Source organism: Oratosquilla oratoria, chromosome 22 (assembly GCF_046742065.1).
Source record: "Oratosquilla oratoria isolate Oo_2021 chromosome 22, ASM4674206v1, whole genome shotgun sequence".
In the NCBI taxonomy this organism is placed as follows: domain Eukaryota; kingdom Metazoa; phylum Arthropoda; class Malacostraca; order Stomatopoda; family Squillidae; genus Oratosquilla; species Oratosquilla oratoria.
The window spans coordinates 56,115,064-56,135,172 of NC_134798.1; the positions used below are offsets into that span (position 1 = coordinate 56,115,064).

The 20,109-nt window shown below is 41.0% G+C and overlaps 1 protein-coding gene across 2 annotated transcripts; it reads right to left on the reverse strand.

The window, feature by feature from the left end:
* Positions 1–5,268: 5,268 nt before the first annotated feature.
* LOC143037602 (BTB/POZ domain-containing protein 6-A-like) lies at positions 5,269–16,847 on the reverse strand. 2 transcript variants are annotated; one of them, XM_076206076.1, is made up of 6 exons: positions 16,743–16,847; positions 10,876–11,055; positions 10,525–10,758; positions 8,646–8,741; positions 7,631–7,770; positions 5,269–7,517 (listed from the first exon to the last, which is right to left on the reverse strand). In XM_076206076.1, the coding sequence occupies exons 2-6, from the start codon at positions 11,047–11,049 to the stop codon at positions 6,863–6,865; spliced, it is 1,299 nt and encodes a 432-aa protein (XP_076062191.1). In that variant the 5' UTR covers positions 11,050–11,055; positions 16,743–16,847; the 3' UTR covers positions 5,269–6,862. The 2 variants fall into 2 exon arrangements, with proteins under 2 accessions (XP_076062191.1, XP_076062192.1); XM_076206077.1 differs by lacking the exon at positions 8,646–8,741.
* Between the last annotated feature and the right edge of the window lie 3,262 nt (positions 16,848–20,109).

The window sequence follows — 20,109 nt, forward strand, 5'->3', positions numbered from 1 at the left end:
AAATTACCAAACCCACAGATTTGGCTAATAATCGTCATGTCTCCGATTTGGCCCAAACTTACTCCAGAGGGAGAGAGTCGTCCACAGGTCACGGCGAGGTAGACGGGGGGAATCTGGTCCCAATGGCAAGGTCGTGGCGACCAGCCAAATTTGTGTGTGTTTTTCCCCTCTCATTTCTGCCTCTTGTCGCCCGTAATTTTACCCTGAGCAGTATCTAAGTGCAGTCCGCAAGAGCCCTGGTGACCCTCGACCTGTGGCTGAGGTGGTGACCCAATCGGGTCAAGTGACCAAAATGACCCCCAAAATTACCAAAGGTTTGGCTAAAAATCGTCATGTCTCCGATTTGGCCCAAACTTACTCCAGAGGGAGAGAGTCGTCCATAGGTCACGGCGAGGTAGACGGGGGGAACCTGGTCCCAAGGGCAAGGTCGTGGCGACCAGCCAAATTTGTGTGTGTTTTTCCCCTCTCATTTCTGCCTCTTGTCGCCCGTAATTTTAGCCTGAGCAGTATCTAAGTGGAGTCCGCAAGAGCCCTGGTGACCCTCGACCTGTGGCTGAGGTGGTGACCCAATCGGGCCAAGTGACCAAAATGACCCCCAAAATTACCAAAGGGACCCACAGATTTGGCTAAAAATCGTCATGTCTCCGATTTGGCCCAAACTTACTCCAGAGGGAGAGAGTCGTCCATAGGTCACGGCGAGGTAGACGGGTGGAACCTGGTCCCAAGGGCAAGGTCGTGGCGACCAGCCAAATTTGTGTGTTTTTTCCCCTCTCATTTCTGCCTCGTGTCGCCCGTAATTTTAGCCTGAGCAGTATCTAAGTGGAGTCCGCAAGAGCCCTGGTGACCCTCGACCTGTGGCTGAGGTGGTGACCCAATCGGGTCAAGTGACCAAAATGACCCCCAAAATTACCCACAGATTTGGCTAAAATCGTCATATCTCCGATTTGGCCCAAACTTACTCCACAGGGAGAGAGTCGTCCATAGGTCACGGCGAGGGAGACGGGGGGAACCTGGTCCCAAGGGCAAGCTCGTGGTGACCAACCAAATTTGTGTGTGTTTTTCCCCTCTCATTTCTGCCTCTTGTCGCCCGTAATTTTAGCCTGAGCAGTATCTAAGTGGAGTCCGCAAGAGCCCTGGTGACCCTCGACCTGTGGCTGAGGTGGTGACCCAATCGGGCCAAGTGACCAAAATGACCCCCAAAATTACCAAAGGGGTTAACCCACAGATTTGGCTAAAAATCGTCATGTCTCCGATTTGGCCCAAACTTACTCCAGAGGGAGAGAGTCGTCCACAGGTCACGGCGAGGTAGACGGGGGGAACCTGGTCCCAAGGGCAAGGTCGTGGCGACCAGCCAAATTTGTGTTTTTCCCCTCTCATTTCTGCCTCTTGGCGCCCGTAATTTTAGCCTGAGCAGTATCTAAGTGGAGTCCGCAAGAGCCCTGGTGACCCTCGACCTGTGGCTGAGGTGGTGACCGAATCGGGCCAAGTGACCCTTTTCCCTTGGTATAGCAGCAAGCCAGATCTACTAGGACTTAGCTTTGTAGAGCCCTATATAAGTGAAGCGCGGAGTGAGTAGCATTGGGCTTAGGATTAGTTTATATTTCATGACTGTTTGGTGATCTGTGACCCGGTCTTACGTCTATTCAATCCCGTTAAAATCTTCGAACTTGATTCTTTTGTGTAATGTCAAATGTATGATCAGAAGTCAGATGTATTATGTAAAATCATGTTTGTTTAATTGTAATAGTGTCTTTGTTATATTATTTTCGTGTCATTTTACTTGTATTAACTTTCATACTTATAATTTATTTAATTAGATTTCTTTAAGTTAAGTTAGTTTGATTTTCTTTCCCCGGTGTCCGACCGGGTGGCGACCTTATTCAGTTCTTTTGACCGTTTGAACCCGTAATAGACATAGGGTCTAAGGGTTCCCTTGATGTTACAAACTTCAGACATTCACATGGCCGGTGAACCTTTGGTGTCTTTTCTCCCTCTCATTTCTGCCTCTTGGCGCCCGTAATTTTAGCCTCAGCAGTATCTAAGTGGAGTCCGCAAGAGCCCTCGTGACCCTCGACCTGCGGCTGAGGTGGTGACCCAATCGGGCCAAGTGACCAAAATGACCTCCACAGATTTGGCTAAAAATCGTCATGTCTCCGATTTGGCCGAAACTTACTCCAGAGGGAGAGAGTCATCCATAGGTCACGGCGAGGTAGACGGGGGGAACCTGGTCACAAGGGCATGGTCGTGGCGACCAGCCAAATTTGTGTGTGTTTTTCCCCTCTCATTTCTGCCGCTTGGCGCCCGTAATTTTAGCCTGAGCAGTATCTAAGTGGAGTCCGCAGGAGCCCTGGTGACCCTCGACCTGTGGCTGAGGTGGTGACCCAGTCGGGTCAAGTGACCAAAATGAACCCCAAAATTACCAAAGGGGTTAACCCACAGATTTGGCTAATAATCGTCATGTCTCCGATTTGGCCCAAACTTACTCCAGAGGGAGAGAGTCGTCGTCAGGTCACGGCGAGGTAGACGGGGGGAACCTGGTCCCAAGGGCAAGGTCGTGGCAACCAGCCAAATTTGTGTGTCTTTTTCCCCTCTCATTTCTGCCTCTTGGCGCCCGTAATTTTAGCCTCAGCAGTATCTAAGTGGAGTCCGCAAGAGCCCTGGTGACCCTCGACCTGTGGCTGAGGTGGTGACCCAATTGGGTCAAGTGACCAAAATGACCCCCCAAAATTACCAAAGGGGACCCACAGATTTGGCTAAAAATCGTCATGTCTCCGATTTGGCCCAAACTTACTCCAGAGGGAGAGAGTCGTCCACAGGTCACGGCGAGGTAGACGGAGGGAACCTGGTCCCAAGGGCAAGGTCGTGGCGCCATCAAGAAGTAGCGAACTTCATCCTCAGCAAATGGGGCTCCCCTCTAGTGGACCTTTTCGCCACGAGATGGAATCACCAACTCCCAATATATTTCAGCCCTCTCCCGGATCCTCTGGCAGCAGGAGAAGATGCTCTTCTGCAAAGTTGGGGCAACCTGGACACCTACGCTTTCCCACCGTTTCCCTTGCTCCACAAGGTACTCCAGAGAGTAAGAAACGCATCCAACCTTCGGATGACTTTGATTGCTCCTTGGTGGCCCGAAGCCCCATGGTTTCCAGACGCCCTCGATCTAGCAGTAGAAGAGCCTCTGGCCTTTCAGGGAAGACCAGATCTTCTACATCAACCCATCAACGGGGCTTGGCACAAGAACCCTTCAGCACTCAATCTCCTCCGTGGGATGTGGCATTAGTCCTGAACTCTCTGACGGGTCCCCCTTACGAACCCCTCCGAGAGGCACATCTGAAGGACCTCACCTTGAAGACAGTTTTTCTGCTAGCCCTGGCATCTTCCAAGAGAGTAGGGGAGTTACACGCCATCTCTTATAGAGTCGCCCATTCCAAAGGATGGAAAGAGGTCTCCTTCACTTTCATGCCTCAATTCATTGCCAAAAACCAAGATCCTGCCAAATCCGTCCCTACATTCTGGTTCTTTAGTGTTCCGTCCTTAGATGAATTTGTAGGGGGAGAACAGACTGAAACAGTACTATGCCCAGTACGAGCCATCCGGACCTACCTCAAGAGAACCGAACATCTTAGACCAGAATTAAAAGGTTGTTCATCTCTACTAAAGGTAAACCAAAGCCCATCACTAAGAATTCCATTTCTTACTGGATCAAGGAAGTCATCCACAGAGCCTACGACATGAACCACACAGATTGCCCTAAGGCAATAGCCCATGACCTGAGGGCAGTGGGGACCTCCCTAGTCTTCAGAAAGAATCTGTCAGTCAACCAGGTTCTTCAAGCAGGTACATGGAAGAGCCAGAATACGTTCACTTCCTTTTACCTCAAAGAATTCTTTAGGGAACTTCTTTTTGGGCCCCATAGTGGCCGCCCAAGAAGTCCTGAAATGATATACACCTCCCCAAGAGCACACAGCCGACCCTGACAACTCATCCTGGTTCTGGCTCGGCAACCGCAGGGATAACTTTCCAAAGTCCTTCTCATACTCCTACATTCCCTTACCTCACCGGGGGCTCTCCTGCATTCCAAGGGAATCAATTCAAGCCCTTCAGTGGTACAAAAGTGATTATAACCAGTCTGTCTCCACTCCAGGGAACAGAAAAAGGTGCACTTCAAAGTGAGGGGAATGTATAGGGGTCTGGTCAACGTAGTCTTGGCACACTAAATTTTCCTTACGGGGGTTTTCCAGGCTAGATAACAACCTCCTTCCCTCCTAAGTCCGAGTCTCCTATTGTAAGGAGTACCGAAGAGTTTGTATTCTTCGGAACAAATGTAATTTTCGCAGGAAAATTAATTTTTTCCTGATACAAACCTGAGGTACTCCTTACCTCTAATGGCCCTCCTCAACCACCCCTCTAAACAGTTCCTTCTCCTTGCCTGACAAACCTTGTGCTTAATTTCATACCTGGCTCAGAGAATGGAGTATAGTGTGCGAGACTTGTGGTGGAGGGGAAGGGCCCCCTTGCCCCAATAGGGCCCCTTACTGAGGATAAGCGTTGCCCAGACCCACAGAGTGAAGATTTTAATTTAGCGGTAGAATATTTGCGCTACGCGAAGTATCCTATTGTAAGGAGTACCTCAGATTTGTATCAGGGAAAAATTAATTTTCCTGCGAAAATTACATTTTTCAAAGGTCTTGATTGCCCCTTCCACAACTCTTTTGAAAAATAAATAAATGAATAAATAATGATAAATAAATAAATACAAAAATAAAAATAATAATAATACACACACATACCAAGGGCTTTTTCCTCTTTTTCAAGGGAGGTAGCTCAAGTTAAAAGGCATAAAACAACTCCCACCCATTTCATATCCACACACTCCACTCCCATTCACCATCCCTCCCACTCTCTTTTCTTGGCTCCTCACCCACGGCCCTGGATCAGAAACAATGCAGCAGGACACAGCACATCCACAGAAAGGGTTTATTTAATCGGCAACTCCCCCTCTCATAATAATAACAACAACACAAATCATTCACCAATATGTTTCCATGTGAAATTTTTATATGTCAAAATTTATTTACCAGTTTTGGTAACATACAATAAGGTTGATATGTATTAATTAGTGAAATATTAGCCTTGTCTGTACATTTTTTGTACATGGCTTACTATTTTGGAACATATTTTGTAATATATTTACTTCAATTGCATCTTCCAGTAATCGCTGACACTGATGTTGTGGCAAATTGCTTTAAAAGTTAATGAGAGGTTGAATTAGATTTCATATTTTATTTTATAACAATGTCACAATATTGTATTTACATGCACACAATCATATATTTTTTCTATACAAAACTATCTTGGATATAGTATCTTCCCCCAAATGTACAATGAAACATTCAAACACTCTAGTAAAAAAGAGGCATCTTTTAAAAGGGTGTATTGTATATAACACCAAATATTGTAAAAACTAGTGTTGACATCACTGTATGGGGCAGAAACATAGAACATATGAGAGGAAGAGTTTAAATGTGTTCTAGATGAAATGTCTGAGAATTATGGTAGGGGTTACTATAGTGGCTGGATAAAGTGAGAAATGAGGTGAGGAGGAGAGCAGGGGTGGAAAGGGAGTTGGGAGATAGAGTTGATGGTTTGGACATATGGAAAAAATGAGTGAAGAAAGATTAGTAAAAGAGGTGTGCAAGGCAGAGGTGGAGGAAGTGAACATGAGGGGGCAACCAAGGATGAGATGGATGGATGGGGTAAAAGGGGCATTGGTAAAGACAGGAATGTCTGTTGAGGAAGGAAGGGAAAAGACAGAAGATAGGGGCGAGTGGAGAATGGTTGTGTATGGATGATGCTGTGATGCATGGAAGGGAGTGGGTTGGGGTTACGGGGGTGAGGGAGCATGTGTGAATGGTATTTTGACACAGCCTTGAAGGGATTTCTCCCCGTCTTCTCTTTTTCTGCATGAGGGGATGTGAGGGGGGTCCTGACTAAATGAAGCAGCCTTACTGTGTCTTGCTGCATTGCTTCAGACCCAGGGTAATGGGTGAGATGCAGGGATGACCAGTCATCCAAGAGCCAAGAAAAGGGGGAGGGAGGGGTGCTAAATGGGTGGGAGTGGACTCATGCCTTTGACTTTGGCTACCTCCATTGTAAGAGGGAAAAAGTCATTGGTATATGTATGCCTTTCCCTTTTTGGCTACCTCCCTTGTAAGGGGGAAAAAGCCTTGGTATATGTATGTATGTATATACTAATCAAAACCCACAATTACCTTTACAATATGGGTAACCAATAAAACTATACTTTTCATGTGTAAATACACAGATACTAAAAGACCTTTTCATTCTTACAAAGGGGTGGCAGAGTCAAAGCATACATTCATACCACATCCTTCAAAAAACCCAACTGTTGACTCTCCTATCTTAGCTTCTAGTGGATATTGGGTCATCCCTCTCCCCTGCTCACTGCAATGTACAAAATCAGAGCACATCCACAGCAGGGGTTGACAGTTGAAAGTTGACTTACCCTCCAAGGTTTCATTAGATGTTGATCCCCTTCCCTTGATCTACTTGAGAAAATACAGAGCAAACGAAAAGGAATACCTTTGGGCCACGTTATTCCCTCATCCATACACAACTACTCATCACTCACACCCGTCTCTTGACATCTTCCCTCCTTGATCAACCGACATTATTCCTGTTAAACCTAATGCCCTGATTCTTGGTCTTCCCCTCGGGTTCACTGCACCCACCTTCATCTTCCACACTCTTTTTTGCTTGCTCTTCATTCCATGACGACATGCAGACAATACTTTTAATACAGTTTGTGGGGGTATCACTATGTACCAAAGGCAAACATCACTCACCTACATTTACTCTTAATAGGAGTGAAATACAATTTGTAGTTCATTTTATAACAACTGTCATAAGATATAGATACATCTCCTACAGTGGTGGTATAAGAACCATCCTCTGAACACAGTATTTCAGTTTTTGATAGAAAGACACCATTTATGATATATGTTCTACCCTTTTCCATCACAAATGGTTCCTTTAAAGTGCTAAATCTACTATTCAAATATGATTCAGACCAATTTTCTCCTGATTCATCACATATATTCGTTAGCAGCCTGGGGAAGTCAGATTCAATTTGGTAAACCATTATGTCCTCTGAAGTTCTTATTTCTGAACATACTGTACATTCTATATTAGCTTCACATACAGACGTATGATGATACTTCCCGACTTCTCCTAAATCAGCCTTAAAAATCCTTCTGTGAATGGCTGAAGGATTCAATGGTATTGACTCTGGTATGGTTGATATATCCTTACCCCGAATGCACTTCAAGATGTGAATACACTCTGTGTGACTAAAAATATCAGTATCAATGACCTTATCAATGAACTCGTCACTGGACATGGTCATAAACCGCACTTCCTTCAAAAGGTCTTCAGTCTCCTTCCGTAGAGCACTATTGCAAGGTTCCTCTTCTCTCTGGTAAATCTGAGCTTTACCCCTAAAATATGCAGTATAAAATGAGAAAGTTGTACGTCATCATTCCTGCTTATCTTGCAAAGTAAAGCAATAAAAATAATTACCATGATGTTATAAGAAAGTAAGAGCACTCACCAAGTAATGATGGCATTTAATAAAACCATTTCTGATGACACCTCAAGGTCCTCCCTCTGCAGCAGATTTTTCATTGTTTCCTTCCTGATCATGGACACACAGTCAGCACCCATGACATCATCAGGTTTCTTATCCAATAACTGACCAACACAGGATTAAAAAATAAATAAATAATAATGATAAATAAAATTACTTCAACTGAGATCTAATACTGCATGGACAGCACCCACTTTGGTCTAGAAGTTTTTAGGTCACTAGAGCAGCATTTCCAAACTTTTCTGACCTCAGCAACCCCTGTTGTCTGGCCTAAGCAGTCCAGCACCTCCAAACTAATATCTTATTACTAGATGGATTAAGGAAAGTGTATGTAGCCTAGGCATCACTTCACAGTATCCCAAGTTGGGAAATGCTGTCCTAGAGCCAAGGAAGTGGTCTCTTTTGCCACATAGTTATGACCTGGCTTTTCATGTAAGGGTAGTGTGCTAGTGGCATCAAGGAGTTGTACTGCATTTGTTTCTCTGAGCTCTGTCTGTTTAAGGAGTCAGGTGAGCTCAAGTGTTTGAACATATGAAGAATTATAAATGAAACCATACTATTAACTCTAATTCTATGGCTGCCCCAACAATTACAACTATTCTTTGTCCACAAAGCACGAGTGCTACTTTAGCTGCTTGTACCTCCACACTGTTGTAAAAGTTTCATTCATGAATAATATACTTTGTAATTAATATCTACATTCCTGCCAAACCACTTTTTCAAAGACTTAGGGCAGCTCATCAAAAATATATGACTTGGATACTATAGGAAGACTTTTTTGTACATTACATTATTAAAGCATTAAGATATCTAAACTAAAAGTATCTATAATAAAAAAAAAAATGTAGCTAAAAGAGCATCAAGACCTTATCAAACATGAAACAAGTTTCTCTGATAATCAAAATGTTTGAACACCCTGGCCAATAATTAAGAACTTAAATGAATTTGCACTACTGGAAGGAAATGGCACAGTACTCACTTCATTACACTTGTTATTCATATTGAGGTCTTCATACAACAATGATGCATCCAAAGCTACCAGAGTTTTTTCTTCTGTCAGGTTGGATATGATATACTGCAAAGGTACTTGATATCATGAATAAAACATTACAATGAAATACATACATATACCAAAGGCTTTTTCCCCCTTACACGGGAGGTAGCCAAAAAACAAAGGCATAAAATCCACTCCCACCCATTCCATCCCCTACATGCTCCACTCCCATCCAACCCCCTACCTCCCTCTTATCTTGGCTCCTCCTGGATGATGGGTCATCCCTGCATCTTGCCCACTGCCCTGGGTCAATAGTGTTACAAGACACAGCACATCCACAGCAAGGCCGCTTCATTAAATCAGCGACCCCCTCTCCATCCCCTTATGCAGAAATGGAGAAGACGGGGAGAAATCCCTTCAGGCTGCGTCAATTTATTTTTCACACATACTCCCTCACCCCCACCCATTCCCTTTCATGCATCACATCACTATCCATATACAACCATTCTCCATTCATCTCTATCTTCTGTCTTTTCCCTTCCTTCGTCAACAAACATTCCCCTCTTTCCCAATGCCCCTTTACCCCATCCATCTATCTAATCCTTGGTTGCTCCCTCATGTTCACTCCTTCTACCTCTGCCTTCCACACCTCTTTTACTAGTCTTTCTTCACTCATTCTTTCCATGTGTCCCAACCAACTCAATACTCTCATCAACCCTATCTTCCAACTCCCTTTCCATCCCCATTCTCCTTCTCACCTCCTCATTTCTCACTTTATCCGCCCTAGTAACCCCATCATCTCAAGCACCTCTTCTCAAGCACATTCAAACTCCTCCTCTTTTTATATTCCTTGTTTCTGCCCCATACTGTGCTGTCGGCACAATCACTCCGTCATAGAATCTCCTCTTAGCATCCATTGTCAAATGTCTATTTCTCATTACACTTTTTAATCCCCCAAGACATTTACATGCTTCTTTCAATCTACATTCTACCTCAACCTCCACTCCCTTTCCCACCACATTTCACCCAAGTATCTAAAACTATCCACTTCCTCCAGTCTCTCTCCCTTAATACTCACTTCCAGTCCACTGCCACCTTCTCTCCCCGCACACCCCATCACCACACCCCTATCCACATTTACCTTCAAACTCCCTCTCTTCCACATCCTCCCAAATTCCGTCACCAACTTCCTCAATCCCTCCTTCGACCATGCCACAATGAAGAACTGGGAATATAATTTCCACAGAAAAAAAAAATGTAAAGGCACTTGGAACTATATATCTATTATGAAATCAATAGAGACCTATAATAAAAAAGGGACAAGTGGGTAATGCGTGAGTGGACGGTGAGCGTATGTCTTGGTCCGATCACCCACTTATACAGGATAAAGTCTTTTTAGTACATGTAAGCAATTAATATTCTGCTATCATATTCATCATTTATAGCAGGAGTTTCCAACCAGTGTAACACTATCTCCAAGGGAGCCCAGGAAGAATTCCTGAGAAGAAGGGTTGCAAAGCCTTGCTCAACTCAAGTGACTTGGAGCAATAATTCTATAGCTTATTGTATTGCAATCATCTTTTTTATATCATACTTGTTTTTCTTTCTATGCAAAAGTGCATTTCAATCATTATCATAATTGCTCCTTTATATGGGGGGACCCTCCTCCTTATCCACTCAAAAGAATATACCCAGTAAATAAGAACCTCTTAGCAGGTCACATCACTCTTCAATTACACATTGTGCAAATTAAATGACAAAGAAATCAACAACTGTGAGACTGGAAATAGCATTTTCCTGATGGGTAAAAAATCAACATTAAATTAACTACATTCTCATTAAACCAATAACAAAATCCTCCTACCTCTGAACAAATTCTTCTGGCAACATCAAGCTGGTACTTGTGGGCTGCAGCATATACCTCTAGAGCCTCATCTATAGATTCTAGGTCCATGCTGTCCTTGTACATGCAGTCCAGAAGTCTACGGATTGCCTGCGGGGAGTCTTCATACAAAGTGAGCTCCTTTTCCACAGCCATAGAGCCTGTGAGCATGGTCTCAAAAACAGGGGAACTCATGATGAGCACCAGCCTGTGGGCCTGCATATTGTAAAATAATGATACAAGACAAGTCTCCCACTTTTTCTTCTTTATTCCTTTATTATTAATAACAATAATAACAATAATAATAATAAAAGGAAAATAAATCAATCTTACCTTGAATTTTTCATCATACTCTGGAAGGACAATTTCAAGATCAGTATGTTCACGTGTTGAATACAAATACTGTAAGCGCTCTGTGACATTTTGTAGTGCCAACTGCCATCCTCCATCCTGACATCTTGGTTTAACTGTGGTAACTGCTGACTCGTCCATGTCTGTTTCAACCATAAAAACCTGTGTTCAAATGTAAAAACACATTAAACTCAGTGTTACACAACCATTCCTTTATCATATTCTCAACTAGATTTAGAATTTTTGTTAGAAACAATCACCACTTCTGCCCTTTTGGACAATATTGACACAAAGTTCACCCATGTCTCTTCATCCAACTTTCGTCAATTGCTACTTGTGCAGACATTTGGCCCCAGGACAAATCCACTTCAGGAAGTGGCCCAGGACATAAAATGCCACCAATTCCTGAAGTGGGTTTATGTCCTGGGCCCAAATATCCCCACAAGTGGATGGCGAGTGTTGAATTAAGGGACCTAGGTGTATGTGCTAGAGCCAACATTGAGACAAAAATGTAGATTCAGAGGTGGTATAGGAGAGATTTAAGAAGTAGCAGAATGGAGGGACTGTAGACAGTAAATTAGTATCATTTTTTTTTTTTTTAATTAATCATCAATCATGGTCTATAACAATGTAACACAGGTCCCTAAAATATTTCTTACACAAAACTTAATTAGTCAATACCACATTTGAGGTCAAGTGGGTTTATAAATTCCTCATGACCCTAACAGACTGGTGACAAAATGAAGTTTTACAATTTTATCTTACTATTACATGTCTTCATAATTTTACCACAGAATACAATCACTCACTGTCATTATATGGTACAATGTATTACAAAGGATTACAAAGGTGGAGCATGCTGACAGGAGACCTTTTGGTCCATATCTAGGTCAAATGCAAAAAAATAAAAATAATAAAAAACTATAATAATATAAATAATAAATAAAATACATAAATAAATGCATAGGTATAGTTAAATAATAAACAAACAGGAAAATAGTAAATAATACATGAGATATAACTAATAAATGAGAATCAACCAAATAATGATAAACAGACAAATGATAACAAAACAAATAAACAAATAATATAAAATAAATGATAATCATTACAGCATCTTGCTTAGGTGTTTATCTAGATGATTCTTAAAGCTTTGAACTGAACTACATTACACTGCCTCTGCAGGAAATTTATTCCATTCATTAACTACATGGTTGGCAAAGTTGTTTCTACCCACTTCCAAATTAAATCTATTTCCTGACAGTTTGAGACCATTATTTCTTGTCTGATTCTCATTCAGTGTGAAAATTTTGTCACTTTTGATGTTGTCAATTCCTTTTAGAATCTTAAAGACCTGTATCAAATCACCCCTGAATCTACACTTTTTTAGGGAAAATAGATTTATATGTTTTAGTTGATTTTCGAATGATTTGTTTCTGATACTTGGAATCAGTTTTGTGGCTTGCCATTGTACTTTTTCCAATCTGTCAATGTCTTTAATGAGATTCGGTGACCATATGGAAACAGCATATTCCAAATGTGGACGAACTAACGATTTATATAGCTTGTTAATGAGTGATGGACTTTTGAAGTCAAAAGATCACGCAATCAGTCCTAGAATCTTATTAGCTTGCTCTGAGGCAGACATACATAGTTTTGATGATTTGAGATCATTACTGATAATCACACCAAGATCCTTTTCACTATTCACTGTTGTTGATGATTTTCCGAATGAATTATGATCATACTTATTGTTATTTTTACCCATGTGTATAAACGTACATTTACTAGTGTTAAAATTTCATTAGCCACTTTTCAGACCATTGCTGTAGTTTATCTAAATCTTCCTGAATATCTAATTGGTTTAAGTGACCATTTGCCATTTCACACAGTTTTGTATCATCAGCAAATTTCTTCACTCATTCTTTCTGTGTCCAAACCATCCCCATACTCTTTCATCAACCTGATCTCCCAACTCATTTTCAATCAAATTAAATGGGTATTGATGATCTGCTGGTATGGGATGAATGGATTAAATACCATAGTAAATAACTAAAAGAGACTGCATAAAAGATTTAATGAATTACATCTTTTCATACAGATATTTGTGGGCTAACCTACAAGAAAATATACTCCAGGCCAATGACATTAATGAATTTAAGACAGCATTTTATAAATAAATATGTAGAGACAGGACCCCTCAAGCACAGTTCCAACCCTGTATATTAAAACTGGATATAAAGAAGAATTAGGAGCAACTTGGTAAACAAATACACTGGAAAGTAATGTGGCAATGTTAAAGACTGGAGTGAAAAAGAGGACCTGATTGCAATCTTTAAATTAAAGAAGGGGTGGACACGGTAACAAGATAGAGATACTTATGAAGGAAATAAAAACATGGATGATTAAAAGGAAACTCAAGTTAAATGAGATAAAACAGAGGTAATGATTGTTGTATCAAATAATAAACTAAAGCATTACTCAAATCTTAAATATATCACTGCAAACAGAACTCGCATTACCCTTTATAAAAGTGTAAAATATCTGGGGTTATCCTTGATGGATTTTGACAGTGAAAAAACAAATTAATAGCATGATAAAGTCTACAAGCTATCACACATGCAATATTGCCTTCATAAAAATAGTACCTTGATAGTAAAAGCACTCTGTTTCTTATTCAGAATTATGTTATAAGTAGACTTGATTATTGCAACTCCATTTATCAAAAACTATCAAATTATTTACTGGAAATACTACAGATGATAATGAACAAAGTAGCCAAACTCATCTTTTACAACAAAAAGCCACAAGACAGCTACTTCTTGCCTAATTCAGCTTCACTGGCTGCCTATAAAGGCAAGAATTGAATACAAAATTAATAGCAAGATAAAGTCTACAAACTATCACATACGCCTTCATAAAAAAAGTACCCTGATAGCAAAAACACTGTTTCTTATTCAGAATTATGTTATAAGTAGACTTGATTATTGCAACTCCAATTATCACAAACTATGAAATTATTTACTGAAAATACTATAGGTGATAATGAACAAAGTAGCCAATTCATCCTTTACAAAAAAAAAAAAAAGACAGGGCTACTCCTTGCTTAATTCAACTTCAATGGCTACCTATTAAGGCAAGAACTGAATACAAATTATGTTTATTAATCTACCAAGTAGTGAGAAAACATTGTCAGATATCTACGAGTAAGAGACCAACTTATTGACTTAGGTAGTGACCTAATACCTTTGACAAAACGACTCGGATCATCCACAAGGGCTCTAGGGGACCAAGAGTTAACCTAGAACTTGGGAAAGATCAACCAATTGCCTAGCCAAGTAAAATATGCTGAAAAAGTTGAAATATTCAAGAAACACCTCAAGACCCACCTTTTTGGAGAATGTTATGACCTTCACAACGGGGTCATCACTATTACATCATCTAAGTCTCCAAACTTCACAAATGGATATTCATATACAAAATGTTACCTGAGGAGCCACTCCAGCTAGACTGGAGGACACCAGAAATAAGAAGCAAGACAGAATCTGGGATCACAAGCTAAAAAAGATTACTTGTCTGAAGGTATAAGAAATATAACTTTCCATACAAATCCGTCATCCAGGAGGTGCTCAGATGAGAGGAAGGGTGGGAGGGGTGTGGAGTGTATTTAGGGATGAAATGGGTGGGAGTGTTTTTATGCCTTTCCCTTTTTGGCTACCTCCCTTGGAAGGGGGAAAAGGCCTTGGTATATGTATGTATACAAATCCATTAATTTCAATAGACCAAGAGAAGATGTAACTTAACCTGGAACAATATACCAATTTTAAATAAGGCATGATTATTGGAGCCTGTGAGACAGAATTAGAAAAAAAAAAAAAAAAAAAAAAAAAAAAAAAAAAATTGACAAGTTCTTATGACAAACCAAATTCAATACTTTAACAACTACCTCTAGAAAAATCCCTCAGTAGAATTAAAATTTTAACAATGGCATGTTAAATGTTTGTGTTCAGGACACCATCCACCTAACAGTACCTGCACAGTATAAGCCAACCCACAGAATCAAACCACACAGAAGATACTCAACACCTTATCCTACACTAGCATTTCTTATCGAGAATACAATATTTCTTCTCTGAGTTATGGGCCTGCCTGGTAGATGCTACCAGTTACCGAATCTCAGACCTGGAGCAGGGGACTGACCGAGATAGCATTCCTTCAGTACAGCTCCCTTCCTGTATACTACAAAAACGTAATTACACACAACAAAGATCTTTTATTTATAAGATCCTTGGTGAATCAAACCATATATACTTCATACATGAGAAAACCCCATTTAACCACTCCTAAGCCCATTCCTCTCCACGGCACTAGTGATTAGAAAAAGTACAACACTTCTAAAGCTGGGCCTGACAGACTGAACTGGTTTACCCACACCACCGTATCATCATGTGATATTTGTTCTACATCTATTCAGTAGTGGTGGGCAGCTACCGGTAAAGTTACAGGTTTTATCGATAACAACCTTGACGGTAGCTTACCGGCAAAAATTCTGTTACCGTTAAAGCTCCGTTAACCGATAACTCGATGAGCTATACCATAACACTCAGAGAGCAGTAAGCACGTATTGGCTTGGTGGTACTGAGTGATGGTACTGACGGGCCCAGTGTCCCGCTAATTTTAACAGTTAAACTTTTATCATTAAGCAAGTATGTACCGCTAAGGTCTCGGTAATTTTTTTTACCATTAAAACCGTTTTTTTCGGCATTTTTGTTAATTTCTCAATAGAATTACTGTTATTTCTGTGATCAGCATATGAAACTTTATTAAAGGTGAAAGTTTCATCGAAAAATTCCTCGTGCCGTCAAACGAGGACCCATATATATATATGTACATATGTGTATATATATATATATATGTATATATATGTACATATATGTATATATATATATATGTACATATATATATATATATATATATATATATATATATATATATATATATATATATGCATAAGTGATGAAAATGTCAATATGCTTCCGTTTCTAAATAAGGATACGAACTAATTTGTATGAAAAAATAATTGAGGAAATAAATAACAAACATGCTGACAATGAAATCTAATATATCCTTGAGTACCTTGGTCTTTGGATCACGTGCTGGGCTAATTTGTATGAAATAAGTATTAAAACAAGGGAGCATAAAACAGTTTTTAGGAAAACATTTATTACAAATTAGTCAGGTTAGGTTAGGTTAGTTTTTAGGAAAACATTTATTACAAATTAGTCAAAGCTCATTATATGTGTATGTGTGTGCGTATTAACAAAACTCCCACTCCCACATGCACCCTCCAAACATGAACCCATGCATGCAGACACACGCGGATGAAAGTTTACACACCACACCCACCCTCCATTCACTCACTCGCGCGGTATGTAGCATACCATAGTAGCACCTATTAAAGTATTACTTTTCCCTGTACAACGACATAACAATAACACTGATATGTAATATAGAACCAGTGATCTAAGTTATTGAAGGTTAATAACATTGATAAGCCGAACTCGACTCGAACTTAGGACTTCACCCCCACCTCCCGAGTCTTTTACCGGTTAACTGTCGGTAATTTCGGTAAAGGTATTGTTGTTCACCGGTAATTTCGGTATTGAAATTAGCGGTATTTGCCCAGCACTACTATTCAGAGTTACTTAAATCGGATGAGAACATTACTTCATGTCATCCTTTCATGATGATGATCTCAGTCCATTCACTCCTATTATTACGTTTCCTTCGTTCCACATTTCTTAAGGCTGGATTTCTAACTTACATATTTAAACAACATTTCAATTTACCTTTACAATCCGCTTCAAAGTTCAAGCTGACTGATGTAACTTGCAGAACGCAACTCTTTAACTTTGTCAGTACGATCTTTATGTTTACAATCCTGTCTTTCGAACCACGAACCTTATCACAGACGAAGAAAACTGACATATGGACTAACAAAAAATGGATGTTATCAGGGATAACTATAGCAAACCAAAGCCATACAGTGCTTAGAATATACAGATCCATCGTTAAAAATTCATCATTCCATAAATGTTTATTATTAAAAGTTTGTTTCCAAAATAAAGAGGAAGAATGTAGGTAGCGTTTATCTGTATGTACTGAATTAGAGATCACTCGTGGGCGGGGAGTTGAGTGTGTGTATGCGTGTAAGGTCACAGCATTACCCATAGATCGGTTATATATAAGCTCTGAGCTCTCTTCTGTGAGGAAAATAGCTGTCGATCACGAGTCCAACACGTGATTCAAGACCATGGTGAATCGCAGGAAATGGGGCTATAACGGCCAAGACTTCAATGGGTGCACAAACAATCAGACCTGAAATTATCGGTGCATACAGCGAAAGTGGCGGTTAAATCAAACAGCAAATTTAATATTATCAAGGAGAGCTACATGAACATTAACAAGGAGATCCTATGTTCCCCCTACACAAAGTTAATCAGACCCATCTTGGATTACGGAGCCCATTGCTGCATGATGACCTCACTAACTAAGAGATATTAAAATACTTAAGCAAGTCCAACACAGGACGACCAGACTGGTGCCAGAACCGAGGAATCACCCGTCAAATCTTTGATTCTTCTTGGTAGGCAGCTGAATAGTTTGGGTCTCTCATGTGTAAAACTGTTAGCGTGGAAAGATCTAAGTCGCTCAGAGACACCGAATTCGGGTATTCCTCCTCTGCAGGCTCTCCCATGTCTTGGATGATACAGTTCATAAGAACATAAGAATGAAGGAGACTACAAGAGACCATGAGGCCTTCACCTGACAGTTCCATGTCCATTACCACCTGCCATCCCCATCCATAAAGTTGTCTAACCGTTTCTTAAAACTGATATTTTCAGCGCTCGATACTACATGGTTACTAAGTTTGTTCCATTGGTTGACCACCTTATTAGTAAACCAATTCTTGCCTATTTCCTTCTTAAATCTAAATTTGTCCAGTTTAAATCCATTACTGTGACTCCTGCCCTGTTGTCTTAATATGATGAACATGTTTGCATCACCCTTGTTAAAGCCTTTGATCTACTTAAACACCTCTTGATATTCATGGAGCTCTCGGCAGTAGGTTTGGGCACTTGCCTCTCTAATATTTTCCACATATACGTGGTGGCGTACCGCTCTCTTCTGCTCTGCACCGAGCGAAGTTCCAGTTTTTTTTTAGTTCCGTCTAATAATCTTGATCTGTTCCAGTATTTACTTATCAAATGAACACCCTTTGATTTTGTTCATGTTGTTCAGTGTCTCATATCTTGTTTGGTGGCCACAGTTGGCAGACATATTCAAGTTTCGAGAGCACGAGCGACTTCCAGAGGGTGAGTAGGTGTTTGGCCTACCGAGTTCTGAAAGTGCGTAAAATCCAGCCCGTCTGCAGGTTTGCAGTCTTCGTAATAATGTCTATATACTCTTCAAAGCTTAGTTCATTGGCATAATAGGGCATTATTCTTAAATGTTCATTAATTGTATATCGAATCAGCTCAACATATTCGCTGTTGAATTTGACATTGCTTTCTCTTGTCCAGTCATTTATGGATTTAAGGTCTTGTTGTACGTTTGCTGTATCTGCGGGAGACTTTGTATTGGAAGAGATATGGTCATCGCCAACGATGACACACGTGAGTACCTAATATCTTTATCTATGTCTCCAATCATGATTGAAAATAGTAAGGGTCCAAATACTGATCCCTGGGGGACTCCACTTGCAACATGGGAGCTATCAGACATTTCATCATTGACGAGTACCACCTGCTTCCTGTTGTGTAAGAAACTATGCAACCATATACCCATTTTCCTCCAATTCCCAATTCTTTAGCCTTTCTTAAGAAGATATCACAGTCTACCGTATCGAACGGTTTGGCGAAATCGAGGCATATAACATCCAAATTGATACTCTTACTGACAGTCTCAGGTAGTACGTCATAATGCTGGATTAGGTAGTTGTGATACACATGACCAACCACTACAAAAACCGTGTTGTTCCTCATTGAATTTGTTACGGCACTCCTCCAGCCAATCAGAAACTCAGGAAAGCTCCCCGGAGATCCACCAGCCCTCTTTTATACAGTACACTACTATCTGTTCATTTTCTTACAGACATTCTTCCCCTCCCACAAAAACCGATCCCGCGCAAGCGTTTGGTCTTTCCTAGGAATTCAGAATTCAGTTCACACCTGGTGGCAATAGCCCTCTTTTATACACTAGTATCTTTTCATTTTCTTACAGACCTTCTTCCCCTCCCACAAAAACCGATCCCGCGCGAGCGAGCAAGCGGGCGGTGGTCTTACCTTGCAAGTCGTAAGTCGTTCACTCTCGGGCACGACATCTCCAATCAGCAGTCCTCTCCAAGCTTCAAGTTGCCCTTCGCTCTCAGACTACGACCTTCCCTCCACGAGCTTAGTGTTCATAAAAACCCGAGTGCCTTAGTGTCTACGACCTTCACTCTACGAGGTTAGTGTTCATTAAAACCGTAGTGCCTTGGTGTTGTGAGTTTCATTTCCCTGCTGGCTTGCCCGAACCTAATCACAACACATCTATAGCGCAAAATACTATAACGGTTAAAATAATAGGAAAGTATAATTTCCCACTTACTGCTGAAATTATTTATAACTATCATGCATTTTTCTCTCTGGCTGAAGGTATGCGGCACACACATAGCACACCCTGAATATACGCCCGTGATTAATGGTCAGGTTAAGTAATGAAAAACGTTACCATGACCTGAGCGACGGCGGAGCACCCCAGACCCCAACCGATCAGCACGCGGGGGGTGGGAAATTCTACAATTGATCCAAAGTATGTAAGCCATAATACATCTGATAACAACATGTCAAATGGATACATTGGGTCCACTTATGGTACTGTTGTGGTTTGGTTCAGACAAGCCAGGGAAATGAGACTCACAATAACACTAACACTAAGATTTAATGGTTACTAGGCTCGGAGGTCACCGACGAGGGGTCGTAGAGGGAAGGTCCGGAGTGAGGGTCTCATCAAGTGTCGTGGGCTGGTGCGAAGGGCCGCTTGAAGCTTGGCGACGTTACTTGCTGGAGAGGACTGCGTCCGAGGCGTCTTGCTGGGGAGAACTGGTCCCAAGGCGACTTGCTGGAGAGAATTGCTGCTTGCAGATGTGCCCGGGAGAGAACTGGTCGTGTCGGC

Coding starts and splice junctions, on each gene's coding strand:
- LOC143037602 (XM_076206076.1), bottom strand. CDS start 11,049: ATGGTTGAAACAGACATGGACGAGTCAGCAGTTACCACAGTTAAACCA. Junction 10,759..10,875: donor AGTATGATGAAAAATTCAAG/GTAAGATTGATT, acceptor TACAATATGCAG/GCCCACAGGCTGGTGCTCAT. Junction 7,518..7,630: donor TTAAATGCCATCATTACTTG/GTGAGTGCTCTT, acceptor TGCATATTTTAG/GGGTAAAGCTCAGATTTACC.